We start from the raw sequence: 25458 nt of genomic DNA on the forward strand, positions 1-25458 counted from the left end.
CCCTATGGACCCTGGTCAAAAGTAGTGCACTAAATAAGGAATAGGGTGCCATTTGGGATACAAGCCATGTGTCTTTTTAAATGTTAATACTTTTATCAAGTCCAATGCTACTGAGAGAAGGGACAGGAGGACGAGGAAAGGGAGGAGGAGTGAGTGATGAATCCTGTAGAAACGCTGGCCAAACACACCATTTCTAAATGCTACTGAGAGAAGGGACAGGAGGACGAGGAAAGGGAGGAGGAGTGAGTGATGAATCCTGTAGAAACGCTGGCCAAACACACCATTTCTAAATGCTACTGAGAGAAGGGACAGGAGGACGAGGAAAGGGAGGAGGAGTGAGTGATGAATCCTGTAGAAACGCTGGCCAAACACACCATTTCTAAATGCTACTGAGAGAAGGGACAGGAGGACGAGGAAAGGGAGGAGGAGTGAGTGATGAATCCTGTAGAAACGCTGGCCAAACACACCATTTCTAAATGCGGTTGGAAGTTGTTTCGCTGGGCCAGAAATTACATTTCAAAAATACTAGAGACCATATTTTAGAAAAGAGCTTTGTAGGAAATGTTATTATTACGTTGCTGTTTTTCTGTCGATATTTACCAATGTTTTTATTTCTACAGATTTAAATGTGTACTGTATAGCTGCTTTTACCAACGCTAGTATTCACACAATATCCTTGCTAGGAATTAGCTTGCAAAAAACGGAGTAGTCCACCGGAAGCCAGAAGTTAAGTCAAATTTCAACTTTGTCTGTAGGGTTGGTCTTTATGCAGGGGAGAAATGGAGAAAGAACATAGAATGGAACGTATAATTCAAGGTCTGTTTGTAGACCCCATGCAGTTCCTCCGGGACTTCAGTTCCTCTCTGTTTATCTCATGTCAAAATAAAAGTCCCTCACAAGTTCTTGCTTTCTTGTGCAGGTATGGCGCATGTGCCAGACGTTTATTTTGACGCGAGGTAAGCAGAGAGGAAGTGGGACGAAAGACCCACGTTTGGACAGGGTTTAAGTTATGTTCTACTAAATGTTTCTTGCTTCATTTCCCCCCTGCATAAGGACCAACTCTACAGACAATCGGCAGAGTAAGTTGAAATGTCATTTCAATGTAAATACTAGTGTTGCTAAGAGAAGCTATGTCCTATGTAGTGTTTTAGGTCCTGATTACTAATTCAAACATTAACACGTTTTAGAAACTTGCCAAGTGTTCTGTCATTAAGAGGAAGTTGAACTCTGAAAGTGTAAAATAGCTAGAGAAAGAGATCCACATATTTTTGCATTGTGCTGTAATGAAGGGGAGGGGGCCGTTTTGATGCTGGACACGAGAAGGGGGAACACCGTACTGAAACTGCATTGTGTACTTTTGGGAGGGAGGGAGACAGGGTTGGTTGGTTTACAGACCGGTGGATGATGGGACTGTGGAAGCACCACTAGCTGGTATGTCAGTCTCTCCTAAGGGACTATAACTCTTCAATTCCTTACTAGGAATATTTAGAATATCCATCAGACATAGTCTTTTATGTTCTTGTACATTTCTTTGAAATCCAGAATTCCCTGGAAGTTAAATTAGCTTCCGCCTTCACTTGACCATGCTTGGCTCTCGTCTCATGTGGTCCAGCTCAGTTGTTAGAGCACGGCGCTTGCAACGCCAGGATAGTGGGTTCAATTCCCGGGACCACCCATACGTAAAATGTCTGCACGCGTGACTGTAAATGGCTTTGGATAAAAGCATCTGCTAAATGGTATAGAATGACAACTGTCCCAGCCCGGGAAATGTTGGCTGGATTGTGATGCTCATAAGGTGCTCGCCCACCTGGTGTCTGGTGTTGGTACTCCAACTCGGGAGGGGGGGCTTCTTGCGCTGCCTGGCATTACCATCATCCTACCGATAGAGGGCAGCGTAATGTTACGTCAGTGAGACAGTGGTTGAGCTTTGCTTTCTGTCTCGACTTGTCTTGTATTCATTAATTCTACATTCAAAAAGACCTGTCAGTATTTGCTTTGGGGATGAAGTCCCCATTGTGTTTGAGACCAAATATTTAGTCCGTTGATCCCCATAGCTAACGTGAGCTCTGCTGGAGCCTGTACACAGCCCCAAGTTACTACTCATTCATAGCCTGTATCCTGACAGGAATACATCGCTTCCTGTCTTTGTCATGTCCATGTATCTACCCGTCTGTCTTCCCAAGACGTTGACAATACGCCATTTCAATGTCTTGTGCTCACTGGGTTGTTTCTTGTCGCTACCTGGTTCCACTCGGCACCACAGACAAATAAAAGGGAAATAGAGAGGGTGAAATAATCTTTACTGAAGCACCTTTGGGTGAGCGCTAACGGTCCGGTATAGTAGAGACCGCTAGCCAAAGCCTCGGCACCTTGTCAACACGCTCTCTATTTAGTCCCTCTACAACGGTCTGTGGAGTGGTATTTGGTGGCAAAAGTGGGATCCAGGCATAGAAATAGAATCTATAGAACGGACCTCTCCATTCAAGTCGATGATTGCATCATGGGTTTAGCAGGCGTACTCAACTCTTACCCTACGTGTTCCACCTAATAATTAATTGCACACACCTGGTGTCCCAGGTCTAAGTCAGTCCCTGGTTTTAGATGGGAACAATGAAAACATTCAGTGGAAACTGGCTTCGAGGTCCAGAGTTGAGTTTGAGGGGGTTGGAACGGACTTGGAACCTCTATTTCCATGGATCCAGGGTTGTGTTCATTAGGCACCAAACGGTGGAAAACAAGCGTGGAGGGGACTACTCGAATTTGTCCAATAGGAAGCTCTAGTTTTTCTTCATTGCGATATGATTTGCTACACTGTCTACTAATGAATCGGTGTGGGGATGAATCAGTGTGGGGATGAATGGGGGGGATCAACTCTTTGTGAAGATGATTTTTTTGTAGTTTCCTTTATTTCTGTATTTTTTTATTATTCCTTTTCATTTTGTATTTTTATTTGGTTTTCATTTGTTGTTGCTGTACCCCCCCCCCCCCCCCCGGCAGGTTCTGGGGGGTGGTGCCCAACCAACCAACCAACGCGTAGGGAGGTTATCCCCCTGGTCAGGTCACGTGGTCATGTAACACCCTGGGTCCTAGTGACCAGACTGTACATCTCTTCTCTGCAGAGGGAGGAGAGGGGACGCCATTCTATTACTATAGTAGCCCCCCTCCCTCCCAACTGGCCCCCTCTGCATGGCAGGCTATAGGTCCAAGGTAACCCCTTTACCACAGCTCTACAACCAGATTACCCTATTACCAATCCTAATTCTAAACATGATGGGGATAAAGAAAGATCTGACCTTAGACCAGTGGTAAGGGACAAGGCCATTTCTGCTTGCATTGTAGCCTGTCAATCCTTGTATGTTTCATTGCAGTTAAAATCAGACCTGGGTTCAAGTATTTTAAATCTTTAAAATACTTTGGAGCTCTATCCCTCCTGGAGAGTCTGATGGGCCGTGTATGCCGTTTTAGGACCATTCTATTGGGTCCACTAAGCCAGGCGTGCTCAATCAATCCCAGATGAAGTATTTGATCCCAGGTCTGGCTCTAATCTGTGCTTTTCTCTGCAACCGCTGACTGACAGCAATCTTCTAAATGTCTATTTCAGAGGTACATTTACTAGTATTACCGCTCCTTATAAGGACCCTGACGCACCAGAGATACACACACACACACGGCATGGCTGCTCACTGATAGTGTTCTGTTTAATGTGTGTTTACAACTACACAGATACAGTTTACCTCCTATGCCGTCAGTCATAGCCTCAGACCGTTACTAACCTCATAAGTACCGGGGTCGTGTTCAGAACGGACTGAAAACGGGGAGGGACTGCATGAACTTGTCTAATAAGAGACACTCATGTTTTTTTTCTCTTCCCCCCGTTGCAAAACGTTTCTCTACGGTGCGCCCTAATGAATACGACCCAGGAGACGTTAAGGCTACAGTACAGTTAGTTCAGGTACAGACAGACCAGAACAATAAAAATAGCTCAAGTCTCATATTGACCTGGAATGAATAGAATACAGTCAAGGTATTGGCTGTGGAGAAGTGGGATGCTTTGTGAAAGTTATTACCTCAGTTACATAGAGAGATGACAGCAACCGAGAATGACTCTTCTCTCTTTTTGATTTGGTTTCCTTTCTCTGGTGCCGTCGAGGTCTTTCCCCGCTGCAGATCTCTTCACACTAGAAATACAGTATATTAAACTGTACATTCTTACAATACATAGAAGCACTATTGAGGTTTGTTAGTTCACTCGCAGCATGAGTTATGATTTAAAAAATAACCGACTAAAAATATAAAAAAGAACTGAAAAATACAACCTAATGCAGTAGTGTTGTCAGAGATATACTACTGATGATGCTCCTCCCGACAACCCCTATCCCATGCAGTGTTACCCCCCCTCTTCCTGACCCCTACCCATGTACATGCCAGTGTTCCAAGTGCCAATAACTTTGAAATCCTAACTGTGACCCAGTAATAAAGATAATTGCACATTAACTACTGTAAAAAAGACAAATTATGAAAAACAATCTGAATATCTTAATAAAAGGTTTGTAACAAATACGTGTGGTTTTTACTGTGTTTTAGTCGCCCGTTATGGAGTTGTGCTGTCGTCTTCATGGTTTGTAAATATTAAGTTGAGTTAGGAGTCACAACTTAGGCATGTGTACCACATTTAGAACAAACATTCCTGCCTTGTCTTTTTATCCAGTGGATTCAGTCTTATGTACTTGTACTCGTCTTTTGAGTTTGGAAATATCATGTCAAATTGCTATGTATAGACCTACCGCAGCCTGTTGGATGCTTCACGCAGGTCTCATTGTTCATAGCGGTTTGTTTCAGGTATGCGTGACGCAAACATTTCACACACGCTTTTTCCAGCGCTACAGTACTCAGGACAGCTCTCTATGGCATGGAAAGTATTCTGGAATATTGCAAATTGGTGCTGAGTGTAGGTCGTCATGCTCATTCTTTCATTCCCGTGTAAGGTCTTCAACTGAAATACACCACCCATAGGTTTGAAGCCAGTCTAAGGGCAAAGCATGTCTCCAAGGGCTGGCATTCAATCAGATCAGCGGAATCGCACGCTTGATATTGAAAGATCATTTCCAATTGAGAACGTGGTCTGAACATGGGCTTGAATCCCGGTGGCTCACTGAACTGCCTCAACAGTGGAGAGTTTCCCTTCGGAACTAAAATGCATTGATCAAACACTTTAAAAGCATATGATTTATTAAGAACAAGTGTTCATTTTCATCAAGAAACTACAATGACGGCAAAACATTTATCGTACAAAAAAGGAGTGTTTCCTTGACGTTTCAGGCGGATCCGGCAAAGCATTTGAAATGACTCCTATGTTCATTCATAGACAGGGTGGCCGACAACTACAGCACATGTTGTTCGGGTTAAGAGGCAAATAGAATTCATAGACTTTGGAAAACATTACACTGAATTCAATGAAACCAACCTTTCACCAATGTGAACTGCACTCACATGGCAACAAAATACAGTTCTAAACTCCCCTTCAACATGCAAGCAAACAAAAGCAGGAAGGCGGCCATTTTGTATGCTATTTACACAATACATTCTTCCCACAATAACTCTTGAATGGTTAGTCATTTCCATAGCTGGAGAAACACTGGTCATTGAAGTGGATAAATGCTAGCTAACCTTTTCCTTTTTGACTTGGAAGAATCAGGCCCTGTTCAAACCCTTCTAATGCAACCTTGTTTGTGCACAATCACTGATCTGACAAAGTTGGATAGGTGGAATTTAGGCTACTTTCCACTGCGTCCTCTGACCAACCAGATCGTGTTAGATCAGTGGTGATTTCCTTGAGGAATAGGTGAAGGAGGTATTAGAACAGGGCCTATTACACCAGTCAATGCACCCTGAGAGAGTTCCTAATAAACCTAAATCATTGGACAATGTGATAGATGGAAACCAGTACAGTTTTCAGTAGAACAGAGCTACAACCTTTCAAACTGATCAAACAGAATGGAAAAATACTTGAGTGATTCAATCAGTACAATGTAAATTCATTTAACTAGGCAAGTCAGTTAAATTCTTATTTACGACGACGCTGGATCAATTGTGTGACGCCCTATGGGACTCAATCACGGCCGGTTACGCTACAGCCTGAAATCGAACCAGGGTCTGTAGTTACTGCGATGCAGTGCCTTCGACCACTGTGCCACTCAGGAACCCTAAATACACAACCAATCGCAAATGAACAGATTAAACCAACCATCCCACACAAACGGGTACCATTGGGACCAAGGTGGCAGTGCCAACCAAAAGACACCAGGCAGGAAACTCTCCCATAGAGAGATGTGTCTTGAGAATGGCCAAATAAGTCCACATCCCACAATGTCAAGCATTACATTTAGATTTATTTACACAATAGCATAAAATGCACCTCAGGGTCATCAAGCATCTCAGAGTAGGAGGCAAAACTGATCCTATATCAGCACTCCCCCAAAAACTCAAAATGTGAGATCACATCAGTCAGTGTGGTATCTCACATTATGACATGTGGACATGGCCATTAATGTCCGCTAGGGGGCGAAAGAGCTTCAAATTAACTTGTGCTGCTAATTTCCTGCCCAGCAACCCAGAACTCCAACTGTTACTATGGTAAAGCTATCACCATAGGCTTGACCTTTCCCATCTCCACAGATCTGGGATCAGATCACTATCCTCAAATCCTTTATCCAGAAGGGGAAACTACATAAAACATGTCTAGGGGTAGCTTCTACCTCCTATGATAAAGCTATTCCAACGGGCCAGATGATTTGGAACAAGGTAGAAGTTGACCTAACAACTGATCTAGGATGTAGGTGATTTCACCAGTCCTAAGTAGTGCACTATGTAGGGAATAGGGTTCTATTTGGGATGAAGACCATAGATCATCTCATAGACGTATAAAAATAGATAAGGCAACATTGACATCTCCCTCCCTCCTCCCAAGTCTGTACCATCATTCACACACACACGAGACATCTTAGCTTTGCCTGAATATATAATAGAATGTAACCGTCATCTCACTGCTCTCCTTTGATATGGGTGGTGAGAGAGGTGGGAAACGGGGACAGATAGAAGCCCAGAGAGACAGAAACCCAGAGAGAGAGAGACAGAAACCCAGAGAGAGAGACAGAAACCCAGAGAGAGACAGAAACCCAGAGAGAGAGAGACAGAAACCCAGAGAGAGAGACAGAAACCCAGAGAGAGAGACAGAAACCCAGAGAGAGAGAGACAAAGTGATGAGTACCAGAAATATAGATTATTCAGAGACTGAATTCTATGACAAAGGAAAGACGAGGGTTGGATTGGATTCCTTGTTTCCTATATCGATGCCTCCATTCATCCCTTCATCCATTTCATGGTTCATCCCCAGGAAGGAGTGGGTGAGTGCGGTAGAGTCGTGTAGTGAAGAGAGGTCCATACTCAGAGGGTGAAGAAGAGGATGAGAACCACTACCATGATGACCACCAGTACTCCAATGGCACACCACTGTCTCCTACCTGAGAGAACACACACACACACACACACACACGTCACAATCACGAGTGTATAGTCTAGAGATGCTAATATGTACTTGCCTGCCATAGCCTGAGGGCCGCTGAATAATAACATCTACATAGTAAGCAGTAACTTAGCATCATTCCAAATAGTAGTGGTATGGATAGTATAAGTGATAGCAGTTTAGTGATGGCAGTAGTAGGGGTGATGGTAATGATAGCAGTTTAGTGATGGTGGTAGTAGGGGTGATGGTAGTGATAGCAGTTTAGTGATGGCAGTAGTAGTAATGATGGTAATGATAGCAGTTTAGTGATGGTGGTAGTAGGGGTGATGGTAGTGATAGCAGTTTAGTGATAGCAGTTTAGTGATGGCAGTAGTAGGGGTGATGGTAGTGATAGCAGTTTAGTGATGGCGGTAGTAGGGGTGATGGTAATGATAGCAGTTTAGTGATGGCGGTAGTAGGGGTGATGGTAATGATAGCAGTTTAGTGATGGCGGTAGTAGGGGTGATGGTAGTGATAGCAGTTTAGTGATGGTGGTAGTAGGGGTGATGGTAATGATAGCAGTTTAGTGATGGTGGTAGGGGTGATGGTTTGATGGTAGTGGGGGTGATGGTAGTGATAGCAGTTTAGTGATGGTGGTAGTAGGGGTGATGGTAGTGATAGCAGTTTAGTGATGGCGGTAGTAGGGGTGATGGTAATGATAGCAGTTTAGTGATGGTGGTAGTAGGGGTGATGGTGGTGATAGCAGTTTAGTGATGGTGGTAGTAGGGGTGATGGTAATGATAGCAGTTTAGTGATGGTGGTAGTAGGGGTGATGGTGGTGGTAGTAGTGATGGTGGTAGTAGGGGTGATGGTAGTGATAGCAGTTTAGATGATGGTGGTAGTAGTAATGATGGTAGTAGGGGTGATGGTAATGATAGCAGTTTAGTGATGGTGGTAGTAGGGGTGATGGTGGTGGTAGTAGTGATGATGGTAGTAGGGGTGATGGTAATGATAGCAGTTTAGTGATGGTGGTAGTAGGGGTGATGGTAATGATAGCAGTTTAGTGATGGCGGTAGTAGGGGTGATGGTAATGATAGCAGTTTAGTGATGGTGGTAGTAGGGGTGATGGTAATGATAGAGTTTAGGATGGTAGGTAATGATATGGTAATGATAGCAGTTTAGTGATGGTGGTAGTAGGGGTGATGGTAATGATAGCAGTTTAGTGATGGTGGTAGTAGGGTGATGGTAATGATAGCAGTTTAGTGATGGTGGTAGTAGGGGTGATGGTAATGATAGCAGTTTATGATGGTAGGTAGTAGGGTGATGGTAATGATAGCAGTTTAGTGATGGTGGTAGTAGGGGTGATGGTAATGATAGCAGTTTAGTGATGGTGGTAGTAGGGGTGATGGTAATGATAGCAGTTTAGTGATGGTGGTAGTAGGGGTGATGGTAATGATAGCAGTTTAGTGATGGTGGTAGTAGGGGTGATGGTGGTGGTAGTAGTGATGGTGGTAGTAGGGGTGATGGTAATGATAGCAGTTTAGTGATGGCGGTAGTAGGGGTGATGGTAATGATAGCAGTTTAGTGATGGTGGTAGTAATGATGGTGGTGGTAGTAATGATGGTGGTAGCAGTAATGATGGTGGTGGTAGTAATGATGGTGGTGGTAGTAATGATGGTGGTAGCAGTAGTGATGATGATGATAGTAGATGATGATGGTGGTAGTAGTAATGATGGTGGTAGTAGTAATGATGGTGGTAGTAGTAATGATGGTGGTGGTAGTAATGATGGTGGTGGTAGTAGTAATGATGGTGGTGGTAGTAATGATGGTGGTAGCAGTAGTAATGATGGTGGTAGCAGTAGTGATGATGATGATAGTAGTGATGATGATGATAGTAGTGATGATGGTGGTAGTAGTAATGATGGTGGTAGTAGTAATGATGGTGGTAGTAGTAATGATGGTGGTAGTAGTAATGATGGTGGTGGTAGTAATGATGGTGGTAGTAGTAATGATGGTGGTAGTAGTAATGATGGTGGTAGTAATGATGGTGGTGGTAGTAATGATGGTGGTAGTAATGATGGTGGTAGCAGTAGTGATGATGATGATAGTAGTGATGATGGTGGTAGTAGTAATGATGGTGGTAGTAGTAATGATGGTGGTAGTAGTAGTAATGATGGTGGTAGTAGTAATGATGGCGGTAGTAGTAATGATGGCGGTAGTAGTAATGATGGCGGTAGTAGTAATGATGGCGGTAGTAGTAGTGATGGTAGTAGTATTGATGGTGGTAGTAGTAATGATGGTAGTAGTAGTAGTGATAGAGATAGTAGTATGATGGTGGTAGTAGTAATGATGATAGTAGTAGATGGTAGTAGTAGTGATGATGGTGGTAGTAGTAATGATGGTGGTAGTAGTAATGATGGTGGTAGTAGTAATGATGGTGGTAGGATGGTGGTAGTAGTAATGATGGTGGTAGTAGTAATGATGGTGGTAGTAGTAGTGATGGTGGTGGTAGTAGTGATGGTGGTGGTAGTAGTAATGATGGTGGTAGTAGTATTGATGGTGGTGGTAGTAGTAATGATGGTGGTAGTAGTAATGATGGTGGTGGTAGTAGTAATGATGGTGGTAGTAGTAATGATGGTGGTAGTAGTAATGATGGTATAGTAGTAATGATGGTGGTAGTAGTGATGGCGGATGTGATGGCGATGAGTAGTAGTAGTAGTAGAGTAGGCGGTAGTAGTAGTGGTAGTGAGGCGGTAGTAGTAGTAGTAGTGATGGCGGTAGCAGTAGTAGGTGATGGCGGTAGTATGTAGTAGTAGATGGCGGTAGTAGTAGTAGTGATGGCAGTAGTAGTAGTAGTGATGGCGGTAGTAGTAGTAGTGATGGCGGTAGTAGTAGTAGTAGTGATGTCGGTAGTAGTAGTAGTGATGGTGGTAGCAGTAGTAATGATGGTGGTAGCAGTAGTGATGATGATGATAGTAGTATTGATGGTGGTAGTAGTAATGATGGTGGTAGTAGTAGTGATGGTAGTAGTATTGATGGTGGTAGTAGTAATGATGGCGGTAGTAATGATGACGATAGTAGTGATGATGGTGGAAGTAGTAATGATGGTGGTAGTAGTAATGATGACGATAGTAGTGATGATGGTGGAAGTAGTAATGATGGTGGTAGTAGTAATTATGGTGGTAGTAGTAATGATGGCGTTAGTAGTGATGATAGTAGTATGGCGATAGTAGTAGCAGTAGTGATAGTGTGATGGCGGTAGTGGTAGTGATGGCGGTAGTAGTAGTGTGATGGCGGTAGTAGTAGTAGTAGTAGTAGTGATGGTGGTAGTAGTAGTAGTGATGGTAGTAGTAGTAGTGATGGCGGTAGTAGTAGTGAATGGTAGTAGTAGTGATGTAGTGTATAGTGCGGCAGTAGTAGTAGTAGTAGTGATGGTAGTAGTAGTGATGGCGGTAGCAGTAGTAGTAGTGATGGCGGCAGTAGTAGTAGTAGTGATGGCGGCAGTAGTAGTAGTAGTAGTGATGGCGGTAGTAGTAGTAGTGATGGCAGTAGTAGTAGTAGTGATGGCGGTAGTAGTAGTAGTGATGGCGGTAGTAGTAGTAGTGATGGCAGTAGTAGTAGTAGTGATGGCAGTAGCAGTAGTAGTAGTAGTGGCAGTAGTAGTAGTAGTGATGGCGGTAGTAGTAGTAGTAGTGGCGGTAGTAGTAGTAGTGATGGTAGTAGTAGTAGTAGTAGAGATGGTAGTAGTATTGATGGTGGTAGTAGTAATGATGATAGTGATGATGGTAGTAATAGTAATGATGGTGGAAGTAGTAATGATGGTGGTAGTAGTAATGATGGTGGTAGTAGTAATGATGGTGGTAGTAGTAGTAATGGTGGTGGTAGTAGTAATGATGGTGGTAGTAGTAATGATGGTGGTAGTAGTAATGATGGTGGTGGTAGTAGTAATGATGGTGGTAGTAGTAATGATGGTGGTGGTAGTAGTAATGATGGTGGTAGTAGTAATGATGGTGGTGGTAGTAGTAATGATGGTGGTAGTAGTAATGATGGTGGTGGTAGTAATGATGGTGGTGGTAGTAGTAGTGATGGCGGAAGTAGTAGTGATGGCGGAAGTAGTAGTGATGGCGGAAGTAGTAGTGAGTGTAGTGATGGCAGAGTAGTAGTAGTGATGATAGTAGTAGTAGTAGTAGTAGTGAGTAGTAGTAGTGAGTAGGTGGTAGTAGTAGTGGTAGTGATGGCGGTAGTAGTAGTAGTAGTGATGGTGGTAGTAGTAGTAGTAGTGATGGCAGTAGTAGTAGATGGTGGTAGTAGTAGATGGTGGTGATAGTAGTAGTAGTAGTGATGGCGGTAGTAGTAGTAATGATGGTGGTAGTAGTAGATAGTAGTAATGATGGTGGTAGTAGTAGATGGTGGTGGTAGTAGTGATGGTGGTAGTAGTAGTGAGGTGGTGGTAGTAATGATGGTGGTAGTAGTAGTAGTGATGGCGGAAGTAGTAGTGATGGCGGAAGTAGTAGTGATGGCAGAAGTAGTAGTGATGGCGGAAGTAGTAGTGATGGCGATAGTAGTTGTAGTAGTAGTAGTAGTAGTAGTAGTGATGGCGGTAGTAGTAGTGGTAGTGATGGCGGTAGTAGTAGTAGTAGTGATGGCGGTAGTAGTAGTAGTAGTGATGGCAGTAGTAGTAGTAGTAGTAGTGGCAGTAGTAGTAGTAGTGATGGCGGTAGTAGTAGTAGTGATGGCGGTAGTAGTAGTAGTGATGGCGGTGGTAGTAGTAGTAGTGATGGTAGTAGTAGTATTGATGGTGGTAGTAGTAATGATGATAGTAGTGATGATGGTAGTAATAGTAATGATGGTGGAAGTAGTAATGATGGTGGTAGTAGTAATGATGGTGGTAGTAGTAGTGATGGCAGAAGTAGTAGTGATGGCGGAAGTAGTAGTGATGGCGATAGTAGTAGTAGTAGTAGTGATGGCGGTAGTAGTAGTGGTAGTGATGGCGGTAGTAGTAGTAGTGATGGCGGTAGTAGTAGTAGTAGTGATGGCGGTAGTAGTAGTAGTAGTGATGGCGGTAGTAGTAGTAGTAGTGATGGCGGTAGTAGTAGTAGTAGTGATGGCGGTAGTAATAGTAGTAGTGATGGCGGTAGTAGTAGTAGTAGTGATGGCAGTAGTAGTAGTAGTGATGGCGGTAGTAGTAGTGATGGCGCGTAGTAGTAGTAGTAGTGATAGTAGTAGTGATGGCGGTAGTAGTAGTGATAGTAGTAGTAGTAGTGATGGCGGTAGTAGTAGTAGTAGTGATGGCGGTAGTAATAGTAGTAGTGATGGCGGTAGTAGTAGTAGTAGTGATGGCAGTAGTAGTAGTAGTGATGGCGGTAGTAGTAGTGATGGCGGTAGTAGTAGTGATGGCAGTAGTGGCAGTAGTGATGGTAGTAGTAGTGATGGTGGTAGTAGTAGTAGTGATGGCGGTAGTAGTAGTAGTGATGGCGGTAGTAGTAGTAGTAGTGATGGCGATAGTAGTAGTAGTGATGTAGTAGTAGTAGTGATGGCGGTAGTAGTAGTAATGATGGTGGTAGTAGTAATGATGGTGGTCGTAGTAATGATGGTGGTCGTAGTAACGATGGTGGTCGTAGTAGTAATGATGGTGGTAGTAGTAATGGTGGTGGTAGTAGTAGTGATGGTGGTCGTAGTAATGATGGTGGTCGTAGTAATGATGGTGGTAGTAGTAATGATGGTGGTAGTAGTAATGGTGGTGGTAGTAGTAGTGATGGTGGTCGTAGTAATGATGGTGGTCGTAGTAATGATGGTGGTAGTAGTAATGGTGGTGGTAGTAGTAGTGATGGTGGTAGTAGTAATGGTGGTGGTAGTAGTAGTGATGGTGGTAGTAGTAATGATGGTGGTAGTTGTAGTGATGATGGCAGTAGTAGTAGTAGTGATGGTGATAGTAGTAATGGTGGTGGTAGTAGTAGTGATGGTGGTAGTAGTAGTGATGGTGGTAGTAGTAGTGATGGTGGTAGTAGTAGTGATGGTGGTAGTAGTAGTGATGGTGGTAGTAGTAGTGATGGTGGTAGTAGTAGTGATGGTGGTAGTAGTAGTAGTAGTGATGGTGGTAGTAGTAATGATGGTAGTAGTAGTGATGGTGGTAGTAGTAATGATGGTGGTATTTGTAGTGATGGTGGCAGTAGTAGTAGTAATGGTGGAGGTAGTAGTAGTGATGATGGTAGTAGTAGTGATGGTGGTAGTTGTAGTGATGGTGGTAGTTGTAGTGATGGTGGTAGTTGTAGTGATGGTGGTAGTTGTAGTGATGGTGGTAGTTGTAGTGATGGTGGTAGTAGTAGTGATGATGGCAGTTGTAGTGATGATGGCAGTAGTAGTAGTAGTGATGGTGGTAGTAGTAATGGTGGTGGTAGTAGTAGTGATGGTGGTAGTAGTGATGGTGGTAGTTGTAGTGATGGTGGTAGTAGTAATGGTGGTAATGGTGGTAGTAGTAGTGATGGTGGTAGTAGTGATGGTGGTGGTAGTAGTAATGGTGGTGGTCGTAGTAGTGATGGTGGTAGTAGTAATGATGGTGGTAGTAGTAGTGATGGTGGTAGTAGTAATGGTGGTGGTAGTAGTAATGATGGTGGTAGTAGTAGTAATGATGGCAGTAGTAGTAGTGGTGATGGTGGTAGTAGTGGTGATGGTGGTAGTAGTAGTGATGGTGGTGGTAGTAGTAATGGTGGTGGTCGTAGTAGTGATGGTGGTAGTAGTAATGATGGCAGTAGTAGTAATGATGGCAGTAGTAGTAGTAGTGATGGTGGTAGTAGTAATGGTGGTGGTAGTAGTAATGATGGTGGTAGTAGTAGTAATGATGGCGGTAGTAGTAGTAATGATGGCGGTAGTAGTAGTAATGATGGCGGTAGTAGTAGTAATGATGGTAGTAGTGGTAGTGGTAATGGTGGTAGTAGTGATGGCGGTAGTAGTAGTAATGATGTCGGTAGTAGTAGTAATGATGGCGGTAGTAGTAGTAATGATGGTAGTAGTAGTGATGGTGGTAGTAGTAATGGTGGTGGCAGTAGTAGTGATGGTGGTAGTAGTAATGGTGGTGGCAGTAGTAGTGATGGTGGTAGTAGTAGTGATGGTGGTAGTAGTAATGATGGTGGTAGTAGTAGTGATGGTGGTAGTAGTAATGATGGTGGAGGTAGTAGTGATGGTGGTAGTAGTAATGGTGGTAGTAGTAATGGTGGTGGTAGTAGTAATGATGGTGGTAGTAGTAGTGATGATGGCAGTAGTAGTAGTAGTAGTGATGGTGGTGGTAGTAGTAATGGTGGTGGTAGTAGTAGTGATGGTGGTGGTAGTAGTAGTGATGGTGGTGGTAGTAGTAGTGATGGTGGTGGTAGTAGTAATGGTGGTGGTAGTAGTAATGGTGGTAGTAGTAATGGTGGTGGTAGTAGTAATGGTGGTGGTAGTAGTAGTGATGGTGGTAGTAGTAGTGATGGTGGTGGTAGTAGTAATGGTGGTGGTAGTAGTAATGGTGGTGGTAGTAGTAATGGTGGTGGTAGTAGTAATGGTGGTGGTAGTAGTAATGGTGGTGGTAGTAGTAATGGTGGTGGTAGTAGTAATGGTGGTGGTAGTAGTAATGGTGGTGGTAGTAGTAATGATGGTGGTAGTAGTAATGGTGGTGGTAGTAGTAATGGTGGTGGTAGTAGTAATGGTGGTGGTAGTAGTAATGGTGGTGGTAGTAGTAATGGTGGTGGTAGTAGTAATGGTGGTGGTAGTAGTAATGGTGGTGGTAGTAGTAGTGATGGTGGTAGTAGTAGTGATGGTGGTAGTAGTAGTGATGGTGGTGGTAGTAGTGATGGTGGTGGTAGTAGTAATGGTGGTGGTAGTAATGGTGGTGGTAGTAATGGTGGTGGTAGTAGTAATGGTGGTGGTAGTAGTAATGGTGGTGGTAGTAGTAGTGATGGTGGTAGTAGTAGTGATGGTGGTAGTAGTAGTGATGGTGGTGGTAGTAGTAATGGTGGTGGTAGTAGTAATGGTGGTGGTAGTAGTAATGATGGTGGTAGTAGTAATGATGGTGGTAGTAGTAATGATGGTGGTGGTAGTAGTAATGATGGTGGTGGTAGTAGTAATGATGGTGGTGGTAGTAGTAATGATGGTGGTAGTAGTAATGATGGTGGTGGTAGTAGTAATGGTGGTAGTAGTAATGGTGGTGGTAGTAGTAATGGTGGTGGTAGTAGTAATGGTGGTGGTAGTAGTAATGATGGTGGTAGTTGTAGTGATGATGTAATGGTGAGGATGACAGTTATAAGTTAGTTATTGTTTCCTTTTCCATATTGAGTCTTTTATATTTATTAGATTTCTAATTGACTGTTACCATGGTATTGTTATTTTCTTTATGTGTATTATTTACTACCATATTATTATTATTCATTATTTTATTAGTGTATATTGTATACATTTTTGCTAAGGCAATATAGACATTGTTTTTCATGTCAATAAAGCAGCTTGAATTTGAATGTGAAACTTGAGAGAGAGAGAGCGACAGAGAGAGAGAGAGAGAGAGAGCGACAGAAACAGAGAGAGAGAGAGACAGAGATACAGAGAGAGAGAGATACAAAGAGAGAGAGAGAGGAAGACAGAAAGAGGGAAAGAGAGAGAGGAAGACAGAAAGAGGGAAAGAGAGAGAGAGCAGGACATAGACAGAGAGGAAAAGGGAGAGAGAGAGAGAGGAAAAGAGGGAGAGGGAGAGGAAAAGAGAGGGAGAGGAAAAGAGGGAGAGGAAAAGAGAGGGAGAGGGGAGGAAAAGAGGGAGAAAGAGGAAAAGAGAGAGAGAGGGAGAGAGACGGAGAGGAAAAGAGAGAGATATTAAGGTAAAGAGAGGGAGGGTGACTTGGTGTTATACCTGTCATTCATCTATGTGTGTGAGAGAGAACAACTGACAGAGATGGAGTGTGTGTGTTAACTCACTGCTGGTCATGTGGGAGACTTTCTCCATCTTCTTGAGGACAGAGTCCATCCTAGAACCTGTCTGGTCCATCTCCTCTCCAAACTCTCCTAGCATACTGGAACATACAGGACAAAATAGGTGTTAGGCACACACATTTGAGTCATTTAACAGACGTTCTAATCCAGAGCGACTTACAGGAGCAATTAGGGTTAAGTGCCTTGCTCAAGGGCACAAACAGATTTTTCACCAAGTCGGCTCAGGGATTCAAACCAGTGTTCTTTTGGTTACCGGCCCAACGCTCTTAACCACTAGGCTACCTGCTGCTTACACACACACACACACACACACACACACACACACACACACACACACACACACACACACACACACACACACACACACACACACACACACACACACACACACACACACACACACACACACACACACACTCTTAGACCATTGAGACACACACAGCAAACCGTCTAAAACACCCCTAAAACACCGGAACATACAGGAGAATCCCTCAAACAATGAACACGTAAAGTATACACTCACTGAACCCTTCAAACACACACGTCTCCGCATGGGAAGTATACTGTGAGATTACATGACAACAATGGAATTCACATGTAAACGTTCAGTACACACAGAGGCTCCTTGAACCCTTTAAAACCACGCACTTGAGCAAGGCGGTTATCTCTCAACAACAACTGCTGTCCGGGGGGCCGATGACGTCGATTAAAGGCTTTCTGATTCAGAGGGGTTGGGTTAAATGTGGAAGAGACATTTCGGTTGAATGTATTCAGTTGTACAACTGACTAGGTATGTCCTTTCTTTACACACACACACGAGGTGGCTATTTAAGTCATGATAACCAGTGGAAGAGGGAGGTGTGGTCCCTTAAGGGCAGCAGGTGGAGAGGTTCCAACCCCTATTCCCTTCCCATTACTCCCATTGACCCTCAACACCAAGTGTGTGTGTGTGTGTGTGTGTGTGTGTGTGTGTGTGTGTGTGTGTGTGTGTGTGTGTGTGTGTGTGTGTGTGTGTGTGTGTGTGTGTGTGTGTGTGTGTGTGTGTGTGTGTGTGTGTGTGTGTGTGTGTGTGTGTGTGTGTGTGTGTGTGTGTGTGTGTGTGTGTGTGTGTGTGTGTGTGTGTGTGTGTGTGTGTGTGTGTGTGTGTGTGTACTCACACAGCCTGTTGGTCTAGTTCATCTCCGATGCGTCCTGACATGTCTTTCAGTACTCTGATGCTTCCTGTCACCAGTTCCAACTGCTCATCCTGGTCCTGCATGATCAACTGTGGAGAACATCATCATCATCATCATCATCATCATCCTAACCCCAACCATAGCTTCATGTCCACACCGCAGCTCAGCCCTAAACCATCATCACATGAGCCATCATCTTGTTCCTTAAATATCAAGGAGACACAGAAACCTTCACGCTAACCCTCTTCCCTCCCTCCATCCTACCTGCTGCTGTTCCTGTTGATCCTGGATGTATCTGGAGTTGGTTGACACCAGGTGAGACTCCAGACCATCAGACCTGTCCTGCCCAGACGCACCCATCAGAGCCTGAGATAGACAGAGACCAGCTGATGTTACAACGTGTGAGACAGAAGAGATGCCTGCATAAGTCAACGTGTATCAACATAAAGGTGTGCAGAGAGAGAGAGAAATAGTGTGTAGACAGGCAAACCAACCTGTCTGTTCTTCTTCTCTGCCTGGGCCACAACAGAGGGACTGGAGAGTTGATCCTTCATCTCCTACAACAACACACAGTGTTAGCTACAGCAGCACACGGTGTTAGCTACAGCAGCACACAGTGTTAGCTACAGCAGCACACAGTGTTAGCTACAGCAGCACACAGTGTTAGCTACAGCAGCACACAGTGTTAGCTACAGCAGCACACAGTGTTAGCTACAGCAGCACACAGTGTTAGCTACAGCAGCACACAGTGTTAGCTACAGCAGCACACAGTGTTAGCTACAGCAGCACACAGTGTTAGCTACAGCAGCACACAGTGTTAGCTACAGCAGCACACAGTGTTAGCTACAGCAGCACACAGTGTTAGCTACAGCAGCACACAGTGTTAGCTACAGCAGCACACAGTGTTAGCTACAGCAGCACACAGTGTTAGCTACAGCAGCACACAGTGTTAGCTACAGCAGCACACAGTTGTAGCTACAGCAGCACACAGTTGTAGCTACAGCACACAGTTGTAGCACAGCAGCACACAGTTAGCTACAGCAGCACACAGTTGTAGCTACAGCAGCACACAGTTGTAGCTACAGCAGCACACAGTTGTAGCTACAGCAGCACACAGTTGTAGCTACAGCAGCACACAGTTGTAGCTACAGCAGCACACAGTTGTAGCTACAGCAGCACACAGTTGTAGCTACAGCAGCACACAGTTGTAGCTACAGCAGCACACAGTGTTAGCTACAGCAGCACACAGTGTTAGCTACAGCAGCACACAGTGTTAGCTACAGCAGCACACAGTGTTAGCTACAGCAGCACACAGTGTTAGCTACAGCAGCACACAGTGTTAGCTACAGCAGCACACAGTGTTAGCTACAGCAGCACACAGTGTTAGCTACAGCAGCACACAGTTGTAGCTACAGCAGCACACAGTTGTAGCTACAGCAGCACACAGTTGTAGCTACAGTTGTAGCTACAGCAGCACACAGTTGTAGCTACAGCAGCACACAGTTGTAGCTACAGCAGCACACAGTTGTAGCTACAGCAGCACACAGTTGTAGCTACAGCAGCACACAGTTGTAGCTACAGCAGCACACAGTTGTAGCTACAGCAGCACACAGTTGTAGCTACAGCAGCACACAGTTGTAGCTACAGCAGCACACAGTTGTAGCTACAGCAGCACACAGTTGTAGCTACAGCAGCACACAGTTGTAGCTACAGCAGCACACAGTTGTAGCTACAGCAGCACACAGTGTTAGCTACAGCAGCACACAGTGTTAGCTACAGCAGCACACAGTGTTAGCTACAGCAGCACACAGTGTTAGCTACAGCAGCACACAGTGTTAGCTACAGCAGCACACAGTGTTAGCTACAGCAGCACACAGTGTTAGCTACAGCAGCACACAGTGTTAGCTACAGCAGCACACAGTGTTAGCTACAGCAGCACACAGTGTTAGCTACAGCAGCACACAGTGTTAGCTACAGCAGCACACAGTGTTAGCTACAGCAGCACACAGTGTTAGCTACAGCAGCACACGGTGTTAGCTACAGCAGCACACGGTGTTAGCTACAGCAGCACACGGTGTTAGCTACAGCAGCACACGGTGCAGCTACAGCAGCACACGGTGTTAGCTACAGCAGCACACGGTGTTAGCTACAGCAGCACACGGTGTTAGCTACAGCAGCACACGGTGTTAGCTACAGCAGCACACGGTGTTAGCTACAGCAGCACACGGTGTTAGCTACAGCAGCACACGGTGTTAGCTACAGCAGCACACGGTGTTAGCTACAGCAGCACACGGTGTTAGCTACAGCAGCATACGGTGTTAGCTACAGCAGCATACGGTGTTAGCTACAGCAGCATACGGTGTTAGCTACAGCAGCATACGGTGTTAGCTACAGCAGCACACGGTGTTAGCTACAGCAGCACACAGTGTTAGCTACAACAACACACAGTGTTAGCTACAGCAGCTACAACAACACAGTGTTAGCTACAGCAGCTACAACAACACAGTGTTAGCTACAGCAGCTACAACAACAGACTACACACCGTAGATTAAATCCAATCAAATGTAGCTGCAGAAATCCCCTTTTCTTTTCCGTTATAGAGGTAGGTTAAGGGGGATACCTAGTCAGTTGTACAACTGAATGCATTCAACTGAAATGTGTCCAACACATTTAACCCAACCCCCCTGAATCAGAGAAGTGCGGGGGGCTGCCTTAAATCGACATCCACGTCTTCGGCACACAGGGAACAGTGGGTTTACTGCCTTGCTCAGGGACAGAACGACTGATTTTTTTCCTTGTCAGCTCAGGGATTCAATCCAGCAACCTTTGGGTTACTAGCCCAACGCTCTGACCACTAGGCTAACTGCCGGTGACAGACAGGTAGAGATATTACACCGTGTTACCTGTACGGCCTGCCGTGTTCGCTCCACAAAGTCTCTTCTCTCCTGCAACTCATTCTCCCCCAGACGGAACTTCCCCGGGTTGGACTCAACGATACCTGGGAAAGGGTCAAGGCTCAACACACACAGATCTCAGGGTTCTCCTCAGGAACTGTTAGGAATGTGGTTCTGCCGAGTACGGCAGGGTGGGAGGCCCGGAGGGGGGCAGTGCCCCCTCCTTTGGACTCAAGAGATTTGTTTTTTAAACACCTGTAACTACACACACACACACAGGCCTTTTCTCTACACACACACAGGCCTACGCTCTACACACACACACACAGACAGAGGCCTTTTATCTACACACAGACAGAGGCCTTTTCTCTACACACACACACAGGCCTACGCTCTACACACACACACAGGCCTACGCTCTACACACACACACAGGCCTACGCTCTACACACACACACACACACACACACACACACACACACACACACACACACACACACACACACACACACAGGCCTACGCTCTACACACACACACACACCTCATTCATATCAGCTGTCCTGCTCCAGATATCATAGTCTGGGACTCAGTTGGTCTTTGGGACAGTTTGTGTTTGTATATTCTCTCCCCCTCTTTCCATAAGGAAGGACAGACTATACATCTCTCCCCCTCTTTCCATAAGGAAGGACAGACTATACATCTCTCCCCCTCTTTCCATAAGGAAGGACAGACTATACATCTCTTTTATGCGACCACGTTTCCCAAAAACTTTGAAATACCTGCTCAGAATTAACATTCAAAGATGTCTGCAGAAGAATGGGGTCAGCTACAACATCACACCTTGAGTTGGTTATTGAACTACAGTAAGTGAAGTGGATTTACACGGTAACACATTTACATCATGGTCCCCTATACTACACAGAAACTGCATAATTATGGATGTCATTCTCCTCATGTTACACAAGTTTAGACATCACACCACAGCAGACCAAAGCAGTGTAGAGTTCAGTACAATACAGCAGAGTTCAGTACAGTTCGGTACAGTAGAGTAGAGTACAATACAGTAGAGTTCGGTACAGTAGAGTAGAGTACAATACAGTAGAGTTCAGTACAATACAGTAGATTTCGTTACAGTAGACTACAATACAGTAGGGTTCAGTACAGTACAATACAGTAGAATTCAGTACAATACAGTAGAATTCAGTGCAGTACAATACAGTACAGTAAAGTAGAGTACAATACAGTAAAGTAGAGATCAGTACAGTAGAGTTCTGTAAAGTAGAGTTCTGTAAAGTAGAGTTGAGTAAAGTAGAGTTCTATAAAGTAGAGTTGAGTACAGTAGAGTTCTATAAAGTAGAGTTCTATAAAGTAGAGTTCAATCCAGTCCAGTACAGTACAGTACAGTGCACTACAGTAGAGTACAATACAGTACAGTACAGTGCACTACAGTAGCGTACAATACAGTACTGTACAGTAGAGTGCACTACAGTAGAGTGCAATACAGTACAATACAGTACAGTGCACTACAGTAGAGTACAATACAGTACAGTACAGTACAGTGCACTACAGTAGAGTACAATACAGTACAGTAAAGTAGAGATCAGTACAGTAGAGTTCAGTAAAGTAGAGTTCTGTAAAGTAGAGTTGAGTAAAGTAGAGTTCTATAAAGTAGAGTTGAGTACAGTAGAGTTCTATAAAGTAGAGTTCTGTAAAGTAGAGTCGAGTAAAGTAGAGTTCTATAAAGTAGAGTTCTATAAAGTAGAGTTGAGTACAGTAGAGTTCTATAAAGTAGAGTTGAGTTCAGTCCAGTACAGTAGAGTTCAATCCAGTCCAGTACAGTACAGTACAGTAAAGTAGAGATCAGTACAGTAGAGTTCAGTAAAGTAGAGTTCAGTGCAGTAGAGTTGAGTAGAGTTTAGTACAGTATAGTTCAATAGAGTACAGTACAGTTCAGTACAGTACAGTAGAGATCAGTTCAGTACTGTGCAGTAGAGTTCAGTACAGTAGAGTTCAGTACAGTACAAAACAGCACAGTACAGTAGAATACAGTACAGTAGAGTTCAGTACAGTAGAGTACAGCAAAGTACAATGCAGTAGAGTTCAGTACAGTTCAGTACAGTAGAGTACAATACAGTACAGTAAAGTAGATTTCAGTTCAGTAAAGTAGAGTTCAGTTCAGTACAATACAGTAGAGTACAATACAGTACAGTAGAGTGCACTACAATAGAGTGCAATACAGTACAGTAGAGTGCAATACAGTAGAGTACAGTACAGTAGAGTGCACTACAGTAGAGTGCAATACAGTACAATACAGTACAGTGCACTACAGTAGATAAGAGTGTACAATGACAGTACTGTACAGTACAGTGCACAGTAGAGTACAATACAGTACTGTACAGTAGAGTGCACTACAGTAGTGCAATACAATACAGTACAGTACAGTACAGTAGTGCACTACAGTAGAGTACAATACAGTACAATACAGTACAGTGCACTACAGTAGAGTACAATACAGTACTGTACAGTAGAGTACAATACAGTACTGTACAGTAGAGTGCACTACAGTAGAGTACAATACAGTACAGTAGAGTGCACTACAGTAGAGTACAGTACAGTAGAGTGCACTACAGTACAGTGCACTACAGTAGAGTACAATACAGTACAATACAGTACAGTACAGTACAGTGCACTACAGTAGAGTACAATACAGTACAATACAGTACAGTAGAGTGCAATACAGTACAATACAGTACAATACAGTACAATACAGTACAGTAGAGTGCAATACAGTACAATACAGTACAATACAGTACAGTAGAGTGCAATACAGTACAATACAGTACAATACAGTACAATACAGTACAATACAGTACAATACAGTACAATACACTACAGTAGAGTACAATACAGTACAATACAGTACAATAGAGTGCAGTACAGTAGAGTGCAATACAGTACAATAGAGTGCAGTACAGTAGAGTACTCCACTTTTCATTACTGTACTCCACTATTATTTTGTGTTGGACTGTACAATCCAAACATAATTCTTTAATAGGTTCAGATTTGGTCCAGTCCAGTCCGCCTGTGGACGTTGAAATTAAGGTCAGGCTGGACTGACCAAATTTCAACTACTCTTCAACGCCCATATACGTCCGGTGTCGGTTGGTGCTCAGTGGAAGAGGATGCTGGTTACAGTAAATGGAAAGAGAAGAGGCTCATGGGTAGGTGTTGGTAAGAGCTGGGAGAGGTGACATTAACTGGAGAGGGAGGAAGAGAGAGGGGGAAGGGTTCTCCAGAATCAAACTGTTTTAACACTCTTGGTTTGACCACCAGACAACAGAAAGACAAAAGAAACAGTTATGAGCTGAACATAACAGTCAGTGGAAGGGAGGACAGTAACAGGAGACACTATGAGCTGAACATAACAGTCAGTAGAAGGGAGGACAGTAACAGGAGACACTATGAGCTGAACATAACAGGAGACACTATGAGCTGAACATAACAGTCAGTGGAAGGGAGGACAGTAACAGGAGACACTATGAGCTGAACATAACAGTCAGTAGAAGGGAGGACAGTAACAGGAGACACTATGAGCTGAACATAACAGTCAGTGGAAGGGAGGACAGTAGCAGGAGACACTATGAGCTGAACATAACAGTCAGTGGAAGGGAGGACAGTAACAGGAGACACTATGAGCTTAACATAACAGTCAGTGGAAGGGAGGACAGTAACAGGAGACACTATGAGCTGAACATAACAGGAGACACTATGAGCTGAACATAACAGTCAGTAGAAGGGAGGACAGTAACAGGAGACACTATGAGCTGAACATAACAGTCAGTGGAAGGGAGGACAGTAACAGGAGACACTATGAGCTTAACATAACAGTCAGTGGAAGGGAGGACAGTAGCAGGAGACACTATGAGCTGAACATAACAGTCAGTGGAAGGGAGGACAGTAACAGGAGACACTATGAGCTTAACATAACAGGAGACACTATGAGCTGAACATAACAGTCAGTAGAAGGGAGGACAGTAGCAGGAGACACTATGAGCTGAACATAACAGCCAGTGGAAGGGAGGACAGTAACAGGAGACACTATGAGCTGAACATAACAGTCAGTAGAAGGGAGGACAGTAACAGGAGACACTATGAGCTGAACATAACAGGAGACACTATGAGCTGAACATAACAGTCAGTGGAAGGGAGGACAGTAACAGGAGACACTATGAGCTGAACATAACAGGAGACACTATGAGCTGAACATAACAGGAGACACTATGAGCTGAACATAACAGGAGACACTATGAGCTGAACATAACAGGAGACACTATGAGCTGAACATAACAGGAGACACTATGAGCTGAACATAACAGGAGACACTATGAGCTGAACATAACAGGAGACACTATGAGCTGAACATAACAGGAGACACTATGAGCTGAACATAACAGGAGACACTATGAGCTGAACATAACAGTCAGTGGAAGGGAGGACAGTAACAGGAGACACTATGAGCTGAACATAAGTCAGTGGAAGGGAGGACAGTAACAGGAGACACTATGAGCTGAACATAACAGGAGACACTATGAGCTGAACATAACAGGAGACACTATGAGCTGAACATAACAGGAGACACTATGAGCTGAACATAACAGGAGACACTATGAGCTGAACATAACAGGAGACACTATGAGCTGAACATAACAGGAGACACTATGAGCTGAACATAACAGCCAGTGGAAGGGAGGACAGTAACAGGAGACACTATGAGCTGAACATAACAGTCAGTAGAAGGGAGGACAGTAACAGGAGACACTATGAGCTGAACATAACAGGAGACACTATGAGCTGAACATAAGTCAGTGGAAGGGAGGACAGTAACAGGAGACACTATGAGCTGAACATAACAGCCAGTGGAAGGGAGGACAGTAAC

General features: G+C 44.1%; 1 protein-coding gene across 1 annotated transcript in view; it reads right to left on the reverse strand.

Annotated features, from left to right (window-relative positions):
• Positions 1 to 5211: 5211 nt before the first annotated feature.
• LOC124018627 (syntaxin-10-like) overlaps positions 5212 to 25458 on the reverse strand; it is a 41451-nt gene continuing 21204 nt past the window's right edge. The window contains exons 4-9 of the mRNA XM_046333967.1: positions 20532 to 20626; positions 18123 to 18185; positions 17893 to 17994; positions 17611 to 17717; positions 16439 to 16533; positions 5212 to 7520 (exon numbers count right to left, since the gene is read on the reverse strand). Of these exons, the coding sequence (XP_046189923.1) occupies positions 7444 to 7520; positions 16439 to 16533; positions 17611 to 17717; positions 17893 to 17994; positions 18123 to 18185; positions 20532 to 20626 (539 nt within the window). The 3' untranslated portion in view covers positions 5212 to 7443. The remainder of the gene's footprint in view (positions 7521 to 16438; positions 16534 to 17610; positions 17718 to 17892; positions 17995 to 18122; positions 18186 to 20531; positions 20627 to 25458) is intronic.

The sequence above is a fragment of the Oncorhynchus gorbuscha genome, unplaced genomic scaffold, assembly GCF_021184085.1.
Source record: "Oncorhynchus gorbuscha isolate QuinsamMale2020 ecotype Even-year unplaced genomic scaffold, OgorEven_v1.0 Un_scaffold_552, whole genome shotgun sequence".
Lineage (NCBI taxonomy): Eukaryota > Metazoa > Chordata > Actinopteri > Salmoniformes > Salmonidae > Oncorhynchus > Oncorhynchus gorbuscha.